The sequence below is a fragment of the Schistocerca americana genome, chromosome 7, assembly GCF_021461395.2.
Source record: "Schistocerca americana isolate TAMUIC-IGC-003095 chromosome 7, iqSchAmer2.1, whole genome shotgun sequence".
NCBI classification, from domain to species: Eukaryota; Metazoa; Arthropoda; class Insecta; order Orthoptera; family Acrididae; genus Schistocerca; species Schistocerca americana.
Window position 1 is genome coordinate 377025364 of NC_060125.1, and position 19172 is coordinate 377044535.

Sequence of the window (19172 nt, forward strand, 5' to 3'; positions counted from 1 at the left end):
GGAATCTTAAAGAGGCAGTTCAGAGGTCACGTTCCACTGTCGGTTCCGTTCTAAAAGTTCGTGCTGGTAAAGTTTAAATGCAGTCGAGCTAAAAAAACTTTTCCAGTGACTAAAGCTTAACTGGCTGGTTCAAATGGCTCTGAGCACTATGGGACTTAACATCTATGGTCGTCAGTCCCCTAGAACTTAGAACTACTTAAACCTAACTAACCTAAGAACAGCACACAACACCCAGTCATCACGAGGCAGAGAAAATCCCTGACCCCGCCGGGAATCGAACCCGGGAACCCGGGCGTGGGAAGCGAGAACACTACCGCACGGCCACGAGCTGCGGACAAAGCTTAACTCTAGTTACATAAAAATGAAGAAGATTTTGAACTTTTAAACGTCAGAGATATAAATTAATAAGTGTCCACAAAAGGATCTATTTAGATGCTGCTACCTCAGCCTGGAGCATTTCTTCCGTTCGGTGGTCCGCTGCGCCCATATACACTATATGATCAGAAGTATCCGGACACCTGGCTGAAAATGACTTACAAGCTCGTGGCGGCCTCCATCGGTAATGCTGCAATTCAATATGGTGTTGGGCCACCCTTAGCCTTAATGACAGCTTCCAATCTCGCGTGCATACGTCCAATCAGGTGCTGAAAGGTTTCTTGGGGAATGGCAGCCCATTCTTCACGAAGTGCTGCGTTGAGGAGAGGTATCGATGTCGGTCGGTGAGGCCTGACACGTGCTCGGCGTTCCAAAACATCCCAAAGGTGTTCTATAGGATTCAGGTCAGGACTCTGTGCAGGCAAGTCCATTACAGGGATGTTATTGTCGTGTAACCACTCCGCCACAGGCCGTGCATTATGAACATGTGCTCGATCGGATTGAGAGATGCAGTTGCCGTCCCCGAATTGATCTTCAACAGTGGGAAGCAAGAAGGTGCTTAAAACAGCAATGTAGGCCTGAGCTGTTATAGTGCAATGCAAAAAAAACAAGGGCTGCAGGCCCTCTCCATGAAAAACACGACCACGACATAACACCACCGGCTCAAAGTTTTACTGTTGGCGCCGGCCGGTGTAGCCGTGCGGTTAAAGGCGCTTCAGTCTGGAACCGCGTGGCCGCTACGGTCGCAGGTTCGAATCCTGCCTCGGGCATGGGTGTGTGTGATGTCCTTAGGTTAGTTAGGTTTAATTAGTTCTAAGTTCTAGGCGACTGATGACCTCAGAAGTTGAGTCGCATAGTGCTCAGAGCCATTTGAACCATTTTACTGTTGGCACTGCACACGCTGGCAGATAACATTCACCGGGCATTCGCCATACCCACACCCTGCCATTGAATCGCCACATTGTGTACCGTGATTAGTCAGCCCACAAAACGTTTTTCCACTGTTCTATCGTCCAATGATTACGCTCCTTACACCAGGCGGGGCGTCATGGGCATTTACCGACGTGATGTGTGGCTTATGAGCAGTCGTTGGACCATGAAATCCAAATTATCTCAGCTCCCGCCTAACTGTCATAATACTTGCAGTGGATCCTGATGCAGTTTGTATTTCCTGTGTGTTGGTGTGGATAGGTGTCTGCCTACTACACATTATGACGCTCTTCAACTGTCGGCAATCTCTGACAGTAAACAGACGAGATCGGCCTGTACGCTTTTGTGCTGTACGTGTCCCTTCACGTTTCCACTTCACTATCACATCGAGTTGTTTAGGAGTGTGGCAATCTCGCGTACAGACGTATGACACAAGTGACATCCAATCACCTGACCACTTCGAAGTCCATGACTTCCGCCGGAGCGCCCCGTTATGCTCTCGCACGAGGTCGCAGATGTGGAGTACTTGGCAGTAGGTGACAGCACAATGCACCTAATATGAAAAACGTATGATTTGGGGGGGGGGGGGGGGGTGTCCGGGTGCTTTTGATTACATAGTGTTAAATACAGCAATAGAGGCAGTAAGAACGAGATATCAGTCTGTCCTCGTCAGTCAAACGGCTGTGTGCGCTGTGCTTCGGATGACGTCACAGGTGGATAGCTACCAAACGCGTTTTCGGTAAAACGTGCGAGGGCTATACAACGTCCTGGATCGCTTAATTTCATGGAGGTAACTGTTTGTGTGCCACCCGTAATACTGACAAAATCGCATGGCAAGTAGCGAGATTATTTTCCAATTTTAAAGCGAGCGATAAACTTTGATGATTAGAAGTCAGGATGACAGACAGTTTTACTTGGAAGTTACCGTAGAGGTCACCTCTGAACTGTTAGTAGTGCTGTTTCTCACAGGGGCAATATTATTATTATTAGGAGTATTATTTTACATTGCGCATGTGAACTATTACTGAATGTATCTGTCAGTTAGAAGTCAAAACGTTTATTTATAGTCCTAGTCCCTGATCCCACTGAGTAAATATCAAGCGGGAACATTTTCTTTCAGTGAGCACAGAAGTAACGTGAACTTGAAGACTGGAAGTTGTGATCGGTATGTTCCCCATTGCTTTCTGGCTGACCGCAAATATAGTTCTCGGGCTCTTGCAAAAGGCGACGATAATTCACCCCGCCGCCCCACGATGCCACTTCGTATTGAGCCACTATTTTCTCGTTCTATCAATTTCAGAACACAGATTTATGTAAAGAGTAAAGAGAAAAACTGTTTTTTTTTTTCTTTTTAATATTGCAGGCTTCCTGTCTATTGACGAAGATGACAAATTAGAAGTCGACGACACTGAAATGATGTCTGCAGCTTGTATAAGCATACGAGCGCCACCGCCAAGAAAACCGTCACCAAGGATACCAAGAACGAGGCCAAGTAATTCTAAAGATGATCCAGGACTTTGGCCTGCAGTTTTCAATTCCGAAGTGGTGCAGTATTTGATAGAAAACCTACCCAAACAAGTTAGAAAGCATTGTTATCCGTGTGACACTTCAGATCGAAGGTTTTCAACTTACCATTATGAAATTAATTTAGGACATGGCGAGAAGTATCACAGAGAATGGCTACTCTATTCAGATTCGAAAAATGCTGTTTTCTGCATACGTTGTAATCTTTTCGAAACAAAATACAACAAATTTTGTGAGGGAATCAGTGTCTGGCAGCATTTAATTTTAAACAGACATGACAGAAGTTCAGTGTATTTCAGTAATTACAAAAAATGGATTGAGGTGAGTAAGTCTTTAAAAAACAAAAAGCAATGTCGACAACGCGCATCAAAAACGTGTAGATGCTGAAAATTTTATTAAAAGGATTACATAAGTGATTCGGTTTTTGAGTTCACAAAACATGGCGCTTCGTGGAATGATCAAAAAATTATATGACTAGAACAATGGCAATTTTTTTTAAATGCATTGGAATTGGTAGAAAAATTCAATCAAGTATTACCAAAAACATAAGACTTGTGTTGAATGATACAAGTCTCACGACTGTGCCGACGTTTCTCGGAGACAAAATAGAAAATGAAATATTTTCTGTACTTGCAACCCAAATCCAAAACCACATTTTAAAATTATGCCTAACCAACAAATAGTTTCCAGCTATACTTTACTATATTCCTGATTATTCACATATAAAAAAAAATAGTGTTATTATTGGAGTCATTAATCTCAACAAACAATTACGACCCTTGGAAATAAGGGAGCACTTCTTAGCTTTTGTCCAACTTTTGATGGTACTGGCGCCGATTTTGACTTCTTTTATTACAGAAGAACTACCAAAACACAATTCTTATGCACATAATATAAGTGGGCAGATCTACGACAATGATTCACACATGTGTGGTAAAAACTATAGTTTGCAAAAGTGATTGTTGAAGCGAAATCCTACAATTTTAACGTTAAAAATCATTCTCTGGGGTATTATAGACAAGTACATAGATGCGTAAGAACGTTGCATAATTATTCACCAGAGATTTATGATGCTTTATGCGAAATAACCAACATGTATTGTTCTGATCAAAACAAAATGCGATGCACAATCTCCAACAGACAAAATATGTACATTGTCATCTATTTGCTCAATTTGTGTATAGAATGATATACTGAGAGATGTGAACTTTGTAAGTAAAATTTTAGAGTCTATTAATGTGAACATGCATTAGATGCTTTAACAGATTTTTTAAAAAAATTGGTCAGCTGTCAAACTGATGAAAATTTAGAAACAGCTGCCAATAATGCCAAAGATACTGCTGCCCAATAAAACGTTTGTAGACCCCATAAGGTTGGAAGTTTATAGACGCCATAAGATACCGAAAAATTCCGAAAATTTTTGATTTTGAACATGAAGACCAGGCACCTCATATGGACTAGAAAACCTCTTTCAAGGTTAATGTCAATATTTACACTTTAGACCAGGGTATAATGTCAGTAAAAGAAAGATTTGATTTGTTATTTAGTCACAACAACGTTTTTAGTTTTCTGTTTAAACTCAGCTTATTAATAACTGAAAGACTTTCTAGGAACGCTGGGTTGGTAGATGTAGATGCTAAAGATTTGTTGGAAGAAGTTATGTCTTGTCAGTCTCTTTTTAAAGAATTAGACAATAACATGACAAAAATTCTGAAATTTGTATTTCAAACTAATTTAACAGTCATATACCCCAATCTCACAGTTTCATTACGCATTTTAATAATGATGACTGTCACAGTAGCAAACGCAGAAAGATCCTTTACATAATTAAAATTACTAAAAAATTACTTGCGCTCAACAATGTTCCAGAAAAGATTATCCAACATGGATATAATATCGATAGAAGGGAACATTTCAGATAACATAAATACAACATTATTAAGGACTTTGCAAAGAGAAAATCTGGAAGAGTTGATATTGTATAACTGTGTTGTGTTCTGATTTTCTAAAAGCTTGACATATTTCAATTTTACCTTTTACTTATTTTAAATATTAAAATCTAGATACTCGGGTGATAGGCTACAAAGGTAAATACGTGACAAAAACAGCAAGAAGTTTTTTGCTACTCATACATAAGAATACAACTTTTTATTTTTTCTATTAAAAAGTTGTTGAAATAAGTAATATTTGTTATGATCTTATAAATATGTAACATTGTGAAACATTATGGCTAACAATCCCAATATACAAAAAATAAAATCCTTCATCCCTTATAATTTGCATTTAAAATATGTTCTTAAGAACACTTCTATGTATAAAAGGCAGTGTCCTGATTGACTGACTGACTCATCCTCGACCAGCCCAAACCGCTAAGGATAGCAACTTGACATTAGGAGAAGGTGTGAACCTTATACTGTAGACGTTTAACAATCACGCGTAGTTCTGCACTTTACAGTGTTTCAGGCTTCATGAGAAAAACTTGACTGCAGTGTGACTGGTTAGTGTCAGACATGAAGATGCCAGTGGTCCATCACATGGCGGAGTGGAGGAGAGATACTTCAAAGTCGAAAGCGATATGGGCACTGTTTATTGGTAGACTTCATGAAAACTACAATCAGTTGTGAAGATCGTTAGTAGTTTATAATTTGTTCAACTACATCAGCTGCTGACAGCATGAAGCCTTACAAGTTAAAGAGAGATCTTGAAACCAAACATCCTGAATTAACGGGAAACCGAAAACAATTTTTGTCAGCAATTAAATATTTTACCCACAAGAATTCTGCTAAAACTACGAATATGACTTCTCAGGCCCTTTTAGTCTCTTAACAGATTTAGCATAGGATTGCTAAATGCAAGAAACCACACACGGTTGCAGAAACTCTGGTTTTAATAGTAGTGATTGATTTGTTTACTCAAAAGTTGAAAAGTATTCCAATGTCTAATTAAACAATGCGTAGAAGAATTTTAGACTTCTGATGATGTACTCGAGCAGTTAATCGATAAATTGCGTAACAACTGCTTTACACTTCAAGTTGACGAAGCGACTGATATTCATAAAATGATAAAGATACTCGTTTGATTACTTACGTTCGTTTCGTTAATGAGTTTAACATTGGAGAGTAATTGCTTTTCTGTGAGCTGATACTGAAAACAGCTACAGCTCGAAGACTTTTTGGCATGATCAAAATTTTTATAAATGTTCAAATGTGTATGAATTCCTAAGGGACCAGACTGCTGAGGTCATCGGTCCCACTACTTTTTTTAATCAAAACGGAACATCATACAATAAGTGCATTGGAGTATACACAGATGGATTTCGCTCAGTGACTGGAATTCGTGGTGGATTGCAAGCGAGAGTCGAAGCAGTAGCTCGTGATGCAGCACGGACTCACTGCATAATACATCGTGATGCTCTGCCCGCTAAAGAACTTAGCCCACTCTTTCATGAAATGCTGCAAACGTTTATAGAAACAGTTAATATTACAGCACACTACGCATCAGCCGCCACGCGCTCGCCCGATGTGCAGTGCTGTGTAATGACGGTGTAGTGTCGTATGTGAATAGGAGGTGAATCGCTATCGAGTAGTTCCGCACCTGGCCACCAGGAGCGATGCGTTGCACGTGCAATTCGTATCTCCAACCTCACGTTTACTCTTACATTTAAAATTGATTTTCTGTTCTTCTATTCGACAACTCTCTGACGCCGTGCTACGAAGTTATCCAACGTCCTTTCTTATTACAAACTGTAATTCTGACAGGAAGCTAACGCTTCAATTAAATCCTTGAGCTGTAAGTGGAGAGTAGCCTTATGTGTTGAAATTAATGAAACCTGTTTTTCTGTTCATGAATTTATTATTCCTACCTAAAGAACACTCCAAAGGATCAGGAAGCATTTCCCCTGTAAGGTCAGACAATATTACTAAGGAAAACACTAAGAATTCAACACTCTTTAAACTGCTATGTGAGGAGATAGGTGGTGAACACACTTAATTGCTCTTTTTTAGTAGTACTCGATGGCCTTCAAGGGATAAAGAACTAAAAAGAATATATGAGCTGAAGAATGAGGAATTCTGTGTCTTTAACGAGAAGAGATACTATCTAGCAGACTGTTTCAGCGACGGGTATTTTCTATTGAAAATGGCTTACCTGACTTATATTTTCGAGAAACCAAATATTAAGTGTTAAGGACACTTCACTTCAAGGTAATCAGGCAGCTGTACTATCTTGGAATAAAAAAGTTCATAAAGCATTCGAGCTGTGACAAAACCGAATGCAAAGTGGAATGCTAGAAATGTTTACCACTCTAGTGTCACTATTAGAGGACACGGATAATCCGATATTCCCAACGGAGATAAAAGCCTGCCTTCTATATCACCTTGCGACACTAAAAGTTCACTTCGGAAAGTATTTCAGCGACGATTTTGATACATTCCGTTGTATTAGAAGTCCATTCAGAAATTCTCCAGGACTGTCACGTCTAAATATAAAAGAGCGAGTACAGTATACTGATCTCACTTGTGATACTTCGTTGACAGTAAATTTAATGAAGTGTTTTTATTAGAGTTTTAGATACGTGTTGGCAAAGAATTCCCAAAGATGAGCCAGACTGCAATGAAGATCCTGATTCCTTCTGCAACAACATACTTGTGTGAGAGTGGCTTTTCAGCTTTGGTAGTTATGAGGTCGAATTACCGTTCAAAGCTAAATGTAAGCCAAGAAATTCGAGTGGCTCTTTCTCCTATTACACCATGTGTTAAGAAACTTCCGTCTCAAAACCAGGTTCATCCAACACACTGAACTTTGTGATGTAAATTTTTAAGCAGCTTTTGATCCTTGTTCACTGAATTGTAACCATTGTTCATTTCATAGTTCCTGAAGATATGAAAACATAATAAAGATTGACAGTTTGTTCCGTATCTTCCGTGTAATAATTCATGTAGTTTTGGTTGCTGTTGCGTAAAATCCTTCTGAACTGAATTTGGTAAGACAGAGAATAAGGCAAAGGAAATATGGAAAAATTATTTTTGTTGATAAATTAGGCAGGCGGGCCTGAGACTCTTTTTCCTCGTGAGGGGGGCCTCAGAGGAAAAACGTTTGATGGCACAGGTCTTTGCGCAACTGAATAAAACCAATTTTATCGTGCCATACGCGTTAGGCTTAATTTTTTTTGAAAAGTATCATCTGTAGCCTCCAGTATATTCATTTTTATATGTGTAGTGTTTTGCTTTGTGTACTAGACACTGTTGTTTCAAGTTAGACAGAATTTTTACATTTTCTGATTTTAAATAACGTAATGATAGTCCAAATTTTATCTTACAAGATTTGTGATTGCTGCTCTACATGTGTGCTTGCTTTGCTAGTCTTTACTACTATTCTTCTGCATCCAGACTTCGAATTTCACTAGCACAGTACTGAGAATATGAACACACCTTATCTTCTGTTCCTTCTTGAATTTTGTTGCAAAATAGTAACTGTTGTTCCAATTGTCGAGCGGGTGTGATATTTGTTCTTTGTATATGTATAAATGTGTGTGTGTGCGTTGCTTTCGTTCGTTGCACGTATTGGCATCTTTTCCTCGCTATGTATGAGCATTGTGTTCTGAGTATAAATGTGTAGTCTGTTGTATTTATTCGTATGTGTTGCTGGTTATAGTGCGATGGAGAACAGAGAATTTAGCCCTGGAGCCGACGCTTAGCCTGCTGCCCGCCAATAGCATTAATGGAACTGCTGAGCTGAATAATCGTATCCAAACATCCCATAGTAATATCCAATGTCAGGAGGCTTTCAGCATGCGTCCTAACATGAATTTACCCTGAAGAGCGAAAGCAACTGATACACCCGCCTAATATAATGTAGGGCCCCCTCGAGCACGCAGCAGTGTGGCAACACGACGTGGCATGAACTTGATTAATGTGTATTGCAGTGTTGGAGGGAACTGACACCATGAATCCTGCAGGGCTGCCCATAAATCCGTAAGAGTACGAGGGGATGAAGATCACTTCTGAAAAGCACGTTGCTAGGCATCTAGGGAGTTTGTTGGCCAGCGGAAGTGTTTAAACTCAGAAGATTGTTCCTGGAGCCACTCAGTACCAATTCCGGAGGGGTAGGGTGTCGCTTTGTCCTGCTGAAATTGCCCGAGTCCGTGGGAATGAACAATGGACATGAATGGATGCAGGTGATCAGACAAGATGCTTACGTACGTTTAACTTGTCAAAGTCGTGTCTTGAGGTATCAGGGGTCCACACAGTCCAACCGCACACGCCCCACACCACTACCAGAACCTCCAACAGCTTGAACAGTCCCCTGCTGACATGCAGGGTCCATGGATTCATGAAAAAAATGGTTCAAATGGCTCTGAGCACTTTGGGACTTAACATCTTAGGTCATCAGTCCCCTAGAACCTAGAACGACTTAAACCTAACTAACCTAAGGACATCACACATATCCATGCCCGAGGCAGGATTCGAACCTGCCACCATAGTGGTCGCGCCGTTACAGACTGAAGCGCCTAGAACCGCTGGGCCACAACGGCCGGCTCTCCATCCGCTCAACACAATATGAAACGAGACTCGTCCGACCTGGCAACATGTTCCCAGTCATCAACAGTCCAATGTCGGTGCTGACGGGCCCAGGCGAGGCGTAAAGCTTTGTGTCGTGCAGTCATCAATGGTACACGAGTGGTCCAGCTCCGAAAGCCCATATCAATGATGTTTCGTTGAATGGTTCGCAAGCTGACACTTGTTGATGCTCCAGCATTAAATCTGCGTCAATTTGCGGAAGGGTTGCACATCCGTCACGTTGATCGATTCTCTTCAGCTGTCATTGGTCCCGTACTTGCAGGATCTTTTTCCAGCAGCAGCGATGTCGGAGATTTGATGTTTTACCGGATTGCTGATATTCACGGTACACACGTGAAATGGTCATACGGGAAAATCCCCATTTCATCGCTACCTCGGAAATGCTGTGTCCCATCGCTTGTGGGCCGACGTTCAAACTCACTTTAAGCTTTATAACCTGCCATTGTAGCAGCAGTAACCGATCTAAGAAGTGCGCCAGACACTTGTTGTCTTATGTAGGCGTTGTCTACCACAGTGCCATGTTCTGCCTGTTTACATATCTCTGTATTTGAATACGCATGCCTATGCCAGTTTCTTTTGCGCTCCAGTGTATAATTTGCAGGGTTTCGGTCGAGTACAATCCATAATTGTCTACTAAGCAATAGTTAGACATTTTGCATCAATTCCAGTAATGAGAAATTCGTGAACAGTTTTCTTCGTGCATGAACAGAAGATAAAGGCAACCAGATACATCTCTCATGTGTGGCTTCCTAAGCACGGGGTCTCAGGTTCGATTCCCGGTGGGGTCAGGGATTTTCACCTGCCTCGAGATGACTGGGTATTTGTGTTGTCCTCATCATTTCATCATCATTCATGAAATTGGCGAGATTGGGCTGAGAAGAGGTTGGGAATTTGTACGGGCGCTGATAACCGCGCAGTTGATGGCCCCAGAAGCCAAACATCATCATCATCTCATGTGTGATGTCAAACGGTGTCCTTATACAATTAGCTTTCAATCAGTCTACCTGGTGCACTTCACATTTGTTGGTCAGTGGCGCAATTCGTAGGAAGTTTATACAGCTACATCGTTTGACTTTTGACGATCACCACTACTCTATTGGTGCTCGGGCACCACAGAAAGCTTAATATATGGTTGATGAGACTGAAGTCAATGTCCTACCTATTCTTACCTTGTTTACTGCTGAATATTCTCTGGATCAGAATTCGTTTATCGTAGTGGGTGAACTGACTTCCTTGGCAAACACCCGAAGCTCGCAACATGCTGGAGTTTTCTGTCTATTGAGAACGGCGCGATACGTTGAGTTTGCTGGCAGCTCTTTAAGAGCGAGCGCGCCCTGCTTTTGCAGGCTGGTGGCGGCGCTGCTGGCGGCGTGGGTGTGCGCGGCTGCCGGCGCCGGCCGCTGCCCGCCGGGCTGCCGCTGCTCGCCGGACGGGCTGTCCGCGTCGTGCGCCGACCTGCTGGCGGACCGCCTGCCCCAGGGGCTGGCGCCCACGCTCTCCACGCTCGACGTCTCCCACCACCGGCTGCGCGCCGTCGACGGCCGCACCTTCGCCGACCTGCCGCAGCTGCAGACGCTCGACGTTTCGCGCGGACGCATCACGCAGGTACCTCGCCTTAAAACCTCACTGTTCACACTTATTTGTCCATGTCTGACAGAATCGTTACCATTCCCTATCTCATTCCTCCATAAAATAGCCCATTCCATTAAGGGGGGGTTGGACGTCGAACGGGCCGACTTGGAGCAGGAGAGGCACCACAGGACATTTTAATTTCCATTGTCTATACTTTTACAAATAAATTCATAAAACGTTGTCAGCATGACCACGAAGCGTTCGGGATTCGCACTCATAGCAGTGGAAGTTCAAACACATAACAAAATAAATTTTTTTACATGTGAAATTTCATGATTTTTTCGCTGTGTTTGTTGTTATAGGTACATTTTTCTTGACAAGTAAGAGAGATTCTTTGATGAATTTTGCACAGCATACAGACCATACTTACAGGTGTATAAAACTCTAGAATTTTCCAAATCTATTAAAAACTGTGGTAAAAATTGAGATAATAACTACAAAATTAAATTTTTTTCTAAACATAAAGTTTAAAACGTAACAGCTCATTCATTTTTTCATAAATTAAATAGATTCTAGAGTTTCAGACACCTGTAAGTATGGTTTGTATGCTGTGCAAAATTCATCGAACAGTCTTTCTTACTTATGAAGAAAAGTGTACGTATAGCAACAAATGCAGCCAATAGTAAGTGAAAAAGTGATGAAATTTCACATCTAAAAAAAAAAATTTGTTCTGTTTTTGAACCTCCGCTGCTACGAGTGTGAATCCCGAATCCTTCCTGGTCATGCTCACAAAGTTTTATGAATTTACTTGTAAAAGTATAGACAGTGGAAATTAAAATGTCCTGTGGTGCCTCTCCTGCTCCAAGTCGGCCCGTTTGATGTCCTACCCCCCCTTTACTTACGAACCAGTGTGTCCTCCACAACCCTCGTGCCGAGACTTACACATTTGCGAAAACTAAGGACTGATCTTTCCTACACAGGAGATGTTTCCCACCGTGTGTAAACTCTAGTGATTGATCGATGAGAGGATATGGAACAAAGAAAGTCTAATGAACTTATGACCAGATATCCATAGTTTCCTTGCCAGAGAACGTATATTCAATCATAATTTGTTACAGGGACTGCGGTCTAAATCACGCTGTACCATGCAGCCACAGTTACACTATGCATGGTTTCACCTAGAGGACGGTACTGTTCCTCAAACGTCATGCCCTAGCAATCTTTCCTGCCGTAGTAATTAGTAATGTTGTGTCTGAGTCATTTCTCTTGCTGACACACCTCGTAGTGGATGTGATATAGCGTTGTACACAATGGTTCAGTAACCCAATCGAAAGTATGCCGACATGGTGTTTACTTAATGGAAAGGCAAATGACAACAGGCGGCGGTTAGCAAGTTTGTATCAGCAGATCTATAGCCACCGAAGACAACCACAGCATTTAATGTTTGCATCAGTGTTTCGCCGTTTGAGAAAGGGTTGTTTCAGTAAGCAGAAAATCCCAAAGGACATACCCGAAATGTTCGGAGCACAAGACCTGGAGAAAATGTGGCTAACACTGTGGAAGGCGACCACCGTGTCAGTATGATGCAGTTGGCCAGACAGTGCAGGGTAAGCCGGACGACCGTGTGGAACATTGCCATGACGCCTGTTATTACCCTTATCACTTACACTTTGTGGAGGGCTTACTAGCGACAGACTTTCCACATCGGGAACAGTTTTGTCACTGGTTTCTTCACCAGACAACCACGATTCTGTGATTTGTGTCATCCATCCTGTTCACACATGAGGCCACCCTTACATGGACTAGTATCTTCAACTTTCATAACAGTCATATGTGGGATAGTATACAGAACTCCCACGGTACGGTGACAGCAGGCCATCAGTATCGGTGCAACCGGAATGTGCGGACAAGGCCGCCCGCGGTGGTCTCGCGGTTCTAGGCGCTTAGTCCGGAACCGCGTGACTGCTACGGTCGCAGGTTCAAATCCTGCCTCGGGCATGGATGTGTGTGATGTCCTTAGGTTAGTTAGGTTTAAGTAGTTCTAAGTTCTAGGGGACTGATGACCTTAGAAGTTAAGTCCCATAGTGCTCAGAGCCATTTTTTTGTGTGGACAGGGATAATTGACAACGGTATTTTGGGACCAGTCTTCCTTCCACGTCGTCTAACAGGCCGGAACTATCGGCGTTTCTTGCAGGTGACTTTGCCTTCCCTGTTGGAAGAAGTGCCATTGATGATGGGCTATGTGGCCGCAACATGCTGACGCCCCAGACCACTTTGCCGTTAACGTCCAGACACATCTCAGTCGTGTCGTCCTTGATGAATGGACCGGACGAGGGGTCTAGTTGCATGGCCTCCTCGTTCACCAGATCTCAACCCGTGCGATTTGTGGTTATGGCGCCATCTCAAAAAGTATAGTGTAAGCAGAGCCCATTCCAGATGTGGAGACACTGGAGCAGTGTATTAATGCTACCTTTGACACTGTTTGGATACAGCCTGGCTGATGTGAATGTGTGAGAATAAACATGCCATGGTGTGTACACGCATGTATTGAGGCACATGGAAAACATTTTCAACATCTGCTGTAACTGTCGCTGCGTGGTACAGCGCAATTTCTGTAACAATGTATGATTGAATAGACCTTCATTAGACCTTTTTTGTTCTGTGTCTTTTTTAGCAGTGGAAAAAATCACACTCTGTATTTGTTGTGGTCTCCACTCCGAAGACTAGTTTGATGCAGATCTCCAAGCTACTGCATCCTGTCCAAGCCTCTTTATCTCTGAATAACTACTGCAACTTACATCCATTTGAATCTGCTAACTGTATTCGTATCTAGGTCTCCCTCTACAAATTTCTCCCTCATACACTCCCTTCCATCAACAAAATTACTATTCCTATGCTCCAGGATGCATCCTATCAACCGAGCCTTTCTTTTAGTCCAGTTATGTCATAACTGTATTTTCCCTCAATTACAGGTTGGAAATAATTAAGTTTTCACTACCCAAGCCACCTTAGACAGAAAACTATTTATAGTATGGGTACCCATCGTTATAGGAATGATGTTCAGCTAGTGCGCTGCAGAAGTTGTCTTGTTAGTATTGTTAGTGTCATGACTTGCCCTTGCCGTGCGGCGACGAAGGGTTGAAACACAATCATCTATGTGCACTACAGTTGCAGACAGCCAACATGAGGCTGAATAAAGCGTGCAGAGCTTTCATCGTAAAGCTGTTTTATCAGAAATACAGCAATACGGCTGCTGCACCTCGCGAGTATCAGCGCAATAAAGGAATATGGGAAGGTCCTCTTTCGGCACCGGAAATAAAGAACATGATTAGAAAGTTCGAATTAACTGGTGATTTAGGAACTGCCCCTGAACGGTCGACGACCAATGGCGCCACAAGTTGTTGAGGAAGTTACGGTTGCCATGGGTGAGAACGCTGGAGGCAATGTGCGATGTTAAGGCAGTGCACGGGCTGTGTTACGGCAGATGATGGTCCACCGTTGTTTCGGATAGCAGTACAGCAATCGCTAGTGCAATTACAGGCTGTTGTGGATGCAGATGGTCGTCGCATTGAGCAAGTTTGTAACCTGGAACGTAAACATCGTACGTAATTAGCAAATGTTTCCTTCCTATGTGGAAATTAAAATGTATTTCTTTCAATGCTTTATTCGTTATTTCTTTTCCCAATGTACATAAAAATGTTTCCACGAAATTTCATTGTCCTACGATCACTCGTATTTCAGGGAGGCTCTCTCAAGTAGCGATTCAGTGCCTCCTCATTAATTACTCGATCTATCCATCTAATCCTCAGCAAACTTCTAGAGCATAACATTTCAAAAGCTTCTATTATCTTCCTCCCCAAACCGATTATCGTTAGGCTGCTGTACATAGGGCCAGTAGTGGTAGTCAGTTCTGGCGCTCAGTAGTGGATGCCACCAATTTTACCGGCCACTGACCTTGTACATGAAGCAATAATAGCATTCAATTTTTTCTCATCTGTGGCCGCCAGTGTGTCGTTAGATGTAGTAGAATATACAGTGTTAAATGTTGCTTGGTGAAAAATATGGAATGTGATAGTGATAGTCAGTCTGAGGAGGCTTTTGATGGAGCGGTGGCTGAAATTATTGTAGTTTTAAGTGAGGAGGCTAGAACCATTTTAAACCAACATAGAGCGTGGGTAAATGACTGGGTAGGTCGTAGAGAAGCCCTTTGTGCATCAACCACTTTGTTCCATGAACTATCAATGAGGGACCTATCAGAATATAAGAGGCAACTGCGAATGACTGTTGAAAAATTTAATGAGTTTCTGAGCATAACTGAGCCACAGGTATCCAAGAGAGACACTATTATAAGAAATGCCATAACTCCTAAACCAAAACTAGAGGTTACGCTGCGGTACTTACCAAGTGGTGAGAGATTTAAGTCTCTAGCATTATTATTTCACTTAGCAGCCACCAAAATTTCAATATTCTTTCCCGAAGTTCTCCAAACAATTATAAGTGGATTAGAACACTACTTAATGGTGAGTTTTGTTGACATTATGATCTTCAGTCCGAAGACTGGTTTTTATGCAGCTCTATCCTGTGTGAGCCTCTTCAACTCCGAACAACTACTGCAGCCTATATTTTCCTAAATCTGCTTATTGTATTCATCTCTTGGCCTGCCACTACGATTTCTAGCCCCCCCCCCCCCACCCCACACTCCCCCCCTGACCAACGCTAAATTTGTGATCCCTTGATGTCTCAGAATGTGTCCGATCAACCAATCCCTTCTTTTGATCAGATTGTGTCACAAATTTCTTGCCCCCGCAAGTACTTATTCATTAGTTATGTGATCGATCTATCTAATCTTCAGCATTCTTCTGTATCACCACATTTCGGAGGCTTCTATTCTCTTCTTTTCTGAACCGTTGGTCGTCCATGTTTCACTTTCATACATAGCTATACTCCGCACAAATACCTCCAGAAAAAACTTCCTAACTCTTGAATCTATATTCGATGTTAAAAAAAAATTCTCTTCTTCAGAAATGCTTTTATTGCCATTGCCAGTCTACAGTTTATATCCTGTCTACTTCTGACATCATCAGTTATTTTTCTGCCCAAAGAGCAAAACTCATCTATTACTTTAAGTGTCTCGTTCCCTAATATGAGTCCTTTAGCATTGCCTGATTTAATTCGATTACATTCCGTTATCCTTGTTTTGCTTTCGTTGATATTTATGTTATATCCTCCTTTCAGATCACTGTTCATTTCGCTCAACTGCTGTTCCAAGTCTGTTGCTGTCTCAGAGAGAATTACACTGTCATCGGCAAACCTCACAGTTTTTATTTCTTCTTTCTGAACTTCAATTGCTACTCCAAATTTTTCTTTGGTTCCCTTTACTGCTTGTTCAATGTACATATTGAATAACATTGGGGAAAGTCTACAATCCTGTCTCACTCCCTTTTCAACCACTGCCCCCTTTCATGCCCCTCGACACTTATAACTGCCATCTGATGTTTCTGTACATGTCGTAAATAACCTTTCGTATTCCAATTAACATGTCAAAAACTTTTTCTAAGTCTACAAATGCTATAAACGTAGGTTTGCGTTTCGTTAACCTATCATCTAGGATAAGTCATAGGGTCAATATTGCCTCGCGTGTTCTTACATTTCTCCAGAATCCAAATTGACCTTCCTCGGGGTCTCCCTCAACCAGTTTTTCCGTTCTTCTGTAAAGAATTCGTTTTCGTATTTTGCAACCATGTCTTATGAAACTGATAGTTCGGCAGTTTTCGCACCTTGAGCAAGTGCTTTCTTTGGAAGCGGAATTACTGCAATCTTCTTGAAGTATGACGGAATTTCGCCTGTGTCATACGTCTTGTACACCAGATGGAAGAGTTTTGTCGTCGCGAGTTCCCCCAAAGCTCTCAGTACTTCTGACGGAATGCCTTTCGGAACCTTGTCAAATTCTTCTCGCCGTATCATATCTCCCCTCTCATCTTCATCCACGTCCACTTACCCTTCTATAATATTGCTTTAAGTTCATCTCCCTTGTATAGGCCCTCTATATACTCCTTCCACCTTTCAGCTTTCTCTTCGTTGCTTAGGACTAGTTTTCCATCTGAGCTCGCTTCTTTTCTTCAAAGTCCTCTTAAATTTTCCTGTGGGCACTAAGTATCTTTCCTTTAGTGATATATGCTTCTATATCCTTACATTTGCCCCCTTGTTATTTCTGATTAGCCATTTTGCACTTCCTGTCAATCTAGTTTCTTAGACGGTTGTATTCCCTTCCGCCTGCTTTATGTGCTGCATGTTTATATTTCCTCGTTTCATCAATTAAGTTCAGTATCTCTTGTATTATTTAAGGGTTTCTACTAGGCCTTGTCATTTTACCTATTTGGTGCTCTGCTGCCTTCGCTGTTGTTATCTTGAAGCTACCCAATTAATTATGTAATTTTTAGCTGATTATTTAATCATTATTATTTAGAAACAAAAACTCTTTATCCGTAACCTGCTATTATGAAACCTGGACAAGGCAAATAAAGGATTCGTCAGATTTTCTTTTAGTTTTTATAACTGACTCAGAGTTTTCTGCAAACGAAACATTACTTGCTATAAACCTTAACTCTGTCTTTATTTCTGGAGAAGCTACTGTAGTTGTCTGTACAACATATCATCAATCGCGAATAGGTCCGGGTTCAAACTGGTAAGATCTTCCACTTCATCTACAGGTGCGAAGATGTACCTCCGTACGCTGATGCACAAGTAACAGGTGAAGCCGGCGGCAACTGCTTTAGCTTTTCTTTGGTGGTAACACTCTGGCATTTTTCTTGCAAGTTTGCAGAGCTTCTGGCAGGAAGCGTTCTCAGTCGGCGAGCAATATGTTTTTCATTCAGCTCATGCTTGTCCGATACTTTTTTTGAAGACGATGATCTATCCATAGCAATTTTTTGTTATTTCTTAATTGCACTCTCAGCTTTGAAAAGTTTTCAGATACGTCTTTTCTTTGCTATTGGCGTCGCAAACTGGTTCTCTTGCGCCGACATTCCTGTTGCTTTTACTGTGCTCTTAGCAATAAGAAGGCTGTCATCATCCATTTGTTGAGTACTTTGTTCTTCATTTTCTCGACGTTCACTAAGGATACTAACGACTTCCTGTTGTCCAGCATTGTCTTCTTCAGTGGGGCATTTCTGAAAAATACAAACGCGGCGTTACAGAAATTTTACACGGATTTGCAGATTTAAATAGTATAGCGTTTGGTTTTTATATAGATTAACAAGGTTCCTCAAACTTTCAATAAGTGGAGACAAATACAAGATAGTTTTGAGATCAAATGGAACTTCCCATTGTAAGTAGGCTGTTTAGGTTTTTATGTTGGTAACGCCACGTAGCGCTCTGTATGAAAATCGCTGACTGCGCTGTGTGCAGTCTGTGGCTGGTTGGACTCATTGTTGGAATATTCGCTAGTGTAGTATTGGGCGCTTGGGTGTGAACAGCGCGTAGCGTTGGGCAGTTGGAAGCTAGTCGCCGGCAGTGATGGAAGTACTGGGCAGTTGGGGGTGAGCCGCCAGCAGCGGTGGATGTGGAGAGAGAGAGAGAGAGAGAGAGATGCCAGAGTTTTGGGAGGTTACTATGAGCAGACAATCTGGACGTGTGTCCGTCAGAAAAAGGAAATCTGTAAAACTGGATGTCACGAACTAATATATATAATATGATTTTTGAACACTATTAAGGTAAATATATTGTTTGTTCTCTATCAAAAAAATGTTCAAATGTGTGTGAAATCTTATTGGACTTAACTGCTAAGGTCATCAGTCCCTAAGCTTACACACTACTTAACTTAAATTATCCTAAGGACAAACACACACACACCCATGCCCGAGGGAGGACTCGAACCTCCACTGGGACCAGCCGCACAGTCCATGACTGCAGCGCCCTAGACCGCTCGGCTGTTCTCTATCAAAATCTTTCATTTGCTAACTGTGCGTATCAGTAGTTAATGCCTCCAGTAGTTAGAATCTTTTATTTAGCTGGCAGCATTGGCGCTCGCTGTATTGCAGTAGTTCGAGTAACGAAGATTTCTGTGAGGCAAGCGATTCATGAAAGATATAGGTTATGGTTAGTCAGGGCTATTCTTTTGTAGAGATTATTGAAAGTCAGTTTGCGTTGCGCTAAAATATTGTGTGTCAGTTTATTGATGATCAGAATAAGTAA

General features: G+C 41.9%; 1 protein-coding gene across 1 annotated transcript in view; it reads left to right on the forward strand.

Moving 5' to 3' along the window:
• The first annotated feature begins 2558 nt into the window (after positions 1-2558).
• The window catches only part of LOC124622953, a 46879-nt gene continuing 30265 nt past the window's right edge, over positions 2559-19172 (forward strand). Inside the window, exons 1-3 of the mRNA XM_047148743.1 lie at positions 2559-2568; positions 2669-2883; positions 10887-11012. Coding sequence (XP_047004699.1) covers positions 2559-2568; positions 2669-2883; positions 10887-11012 — 351 coding nt within the window. The remainder of the gene's footprint in view (positions 2569-2668; positions 2884-10886; positions 11013-19172) is intronic.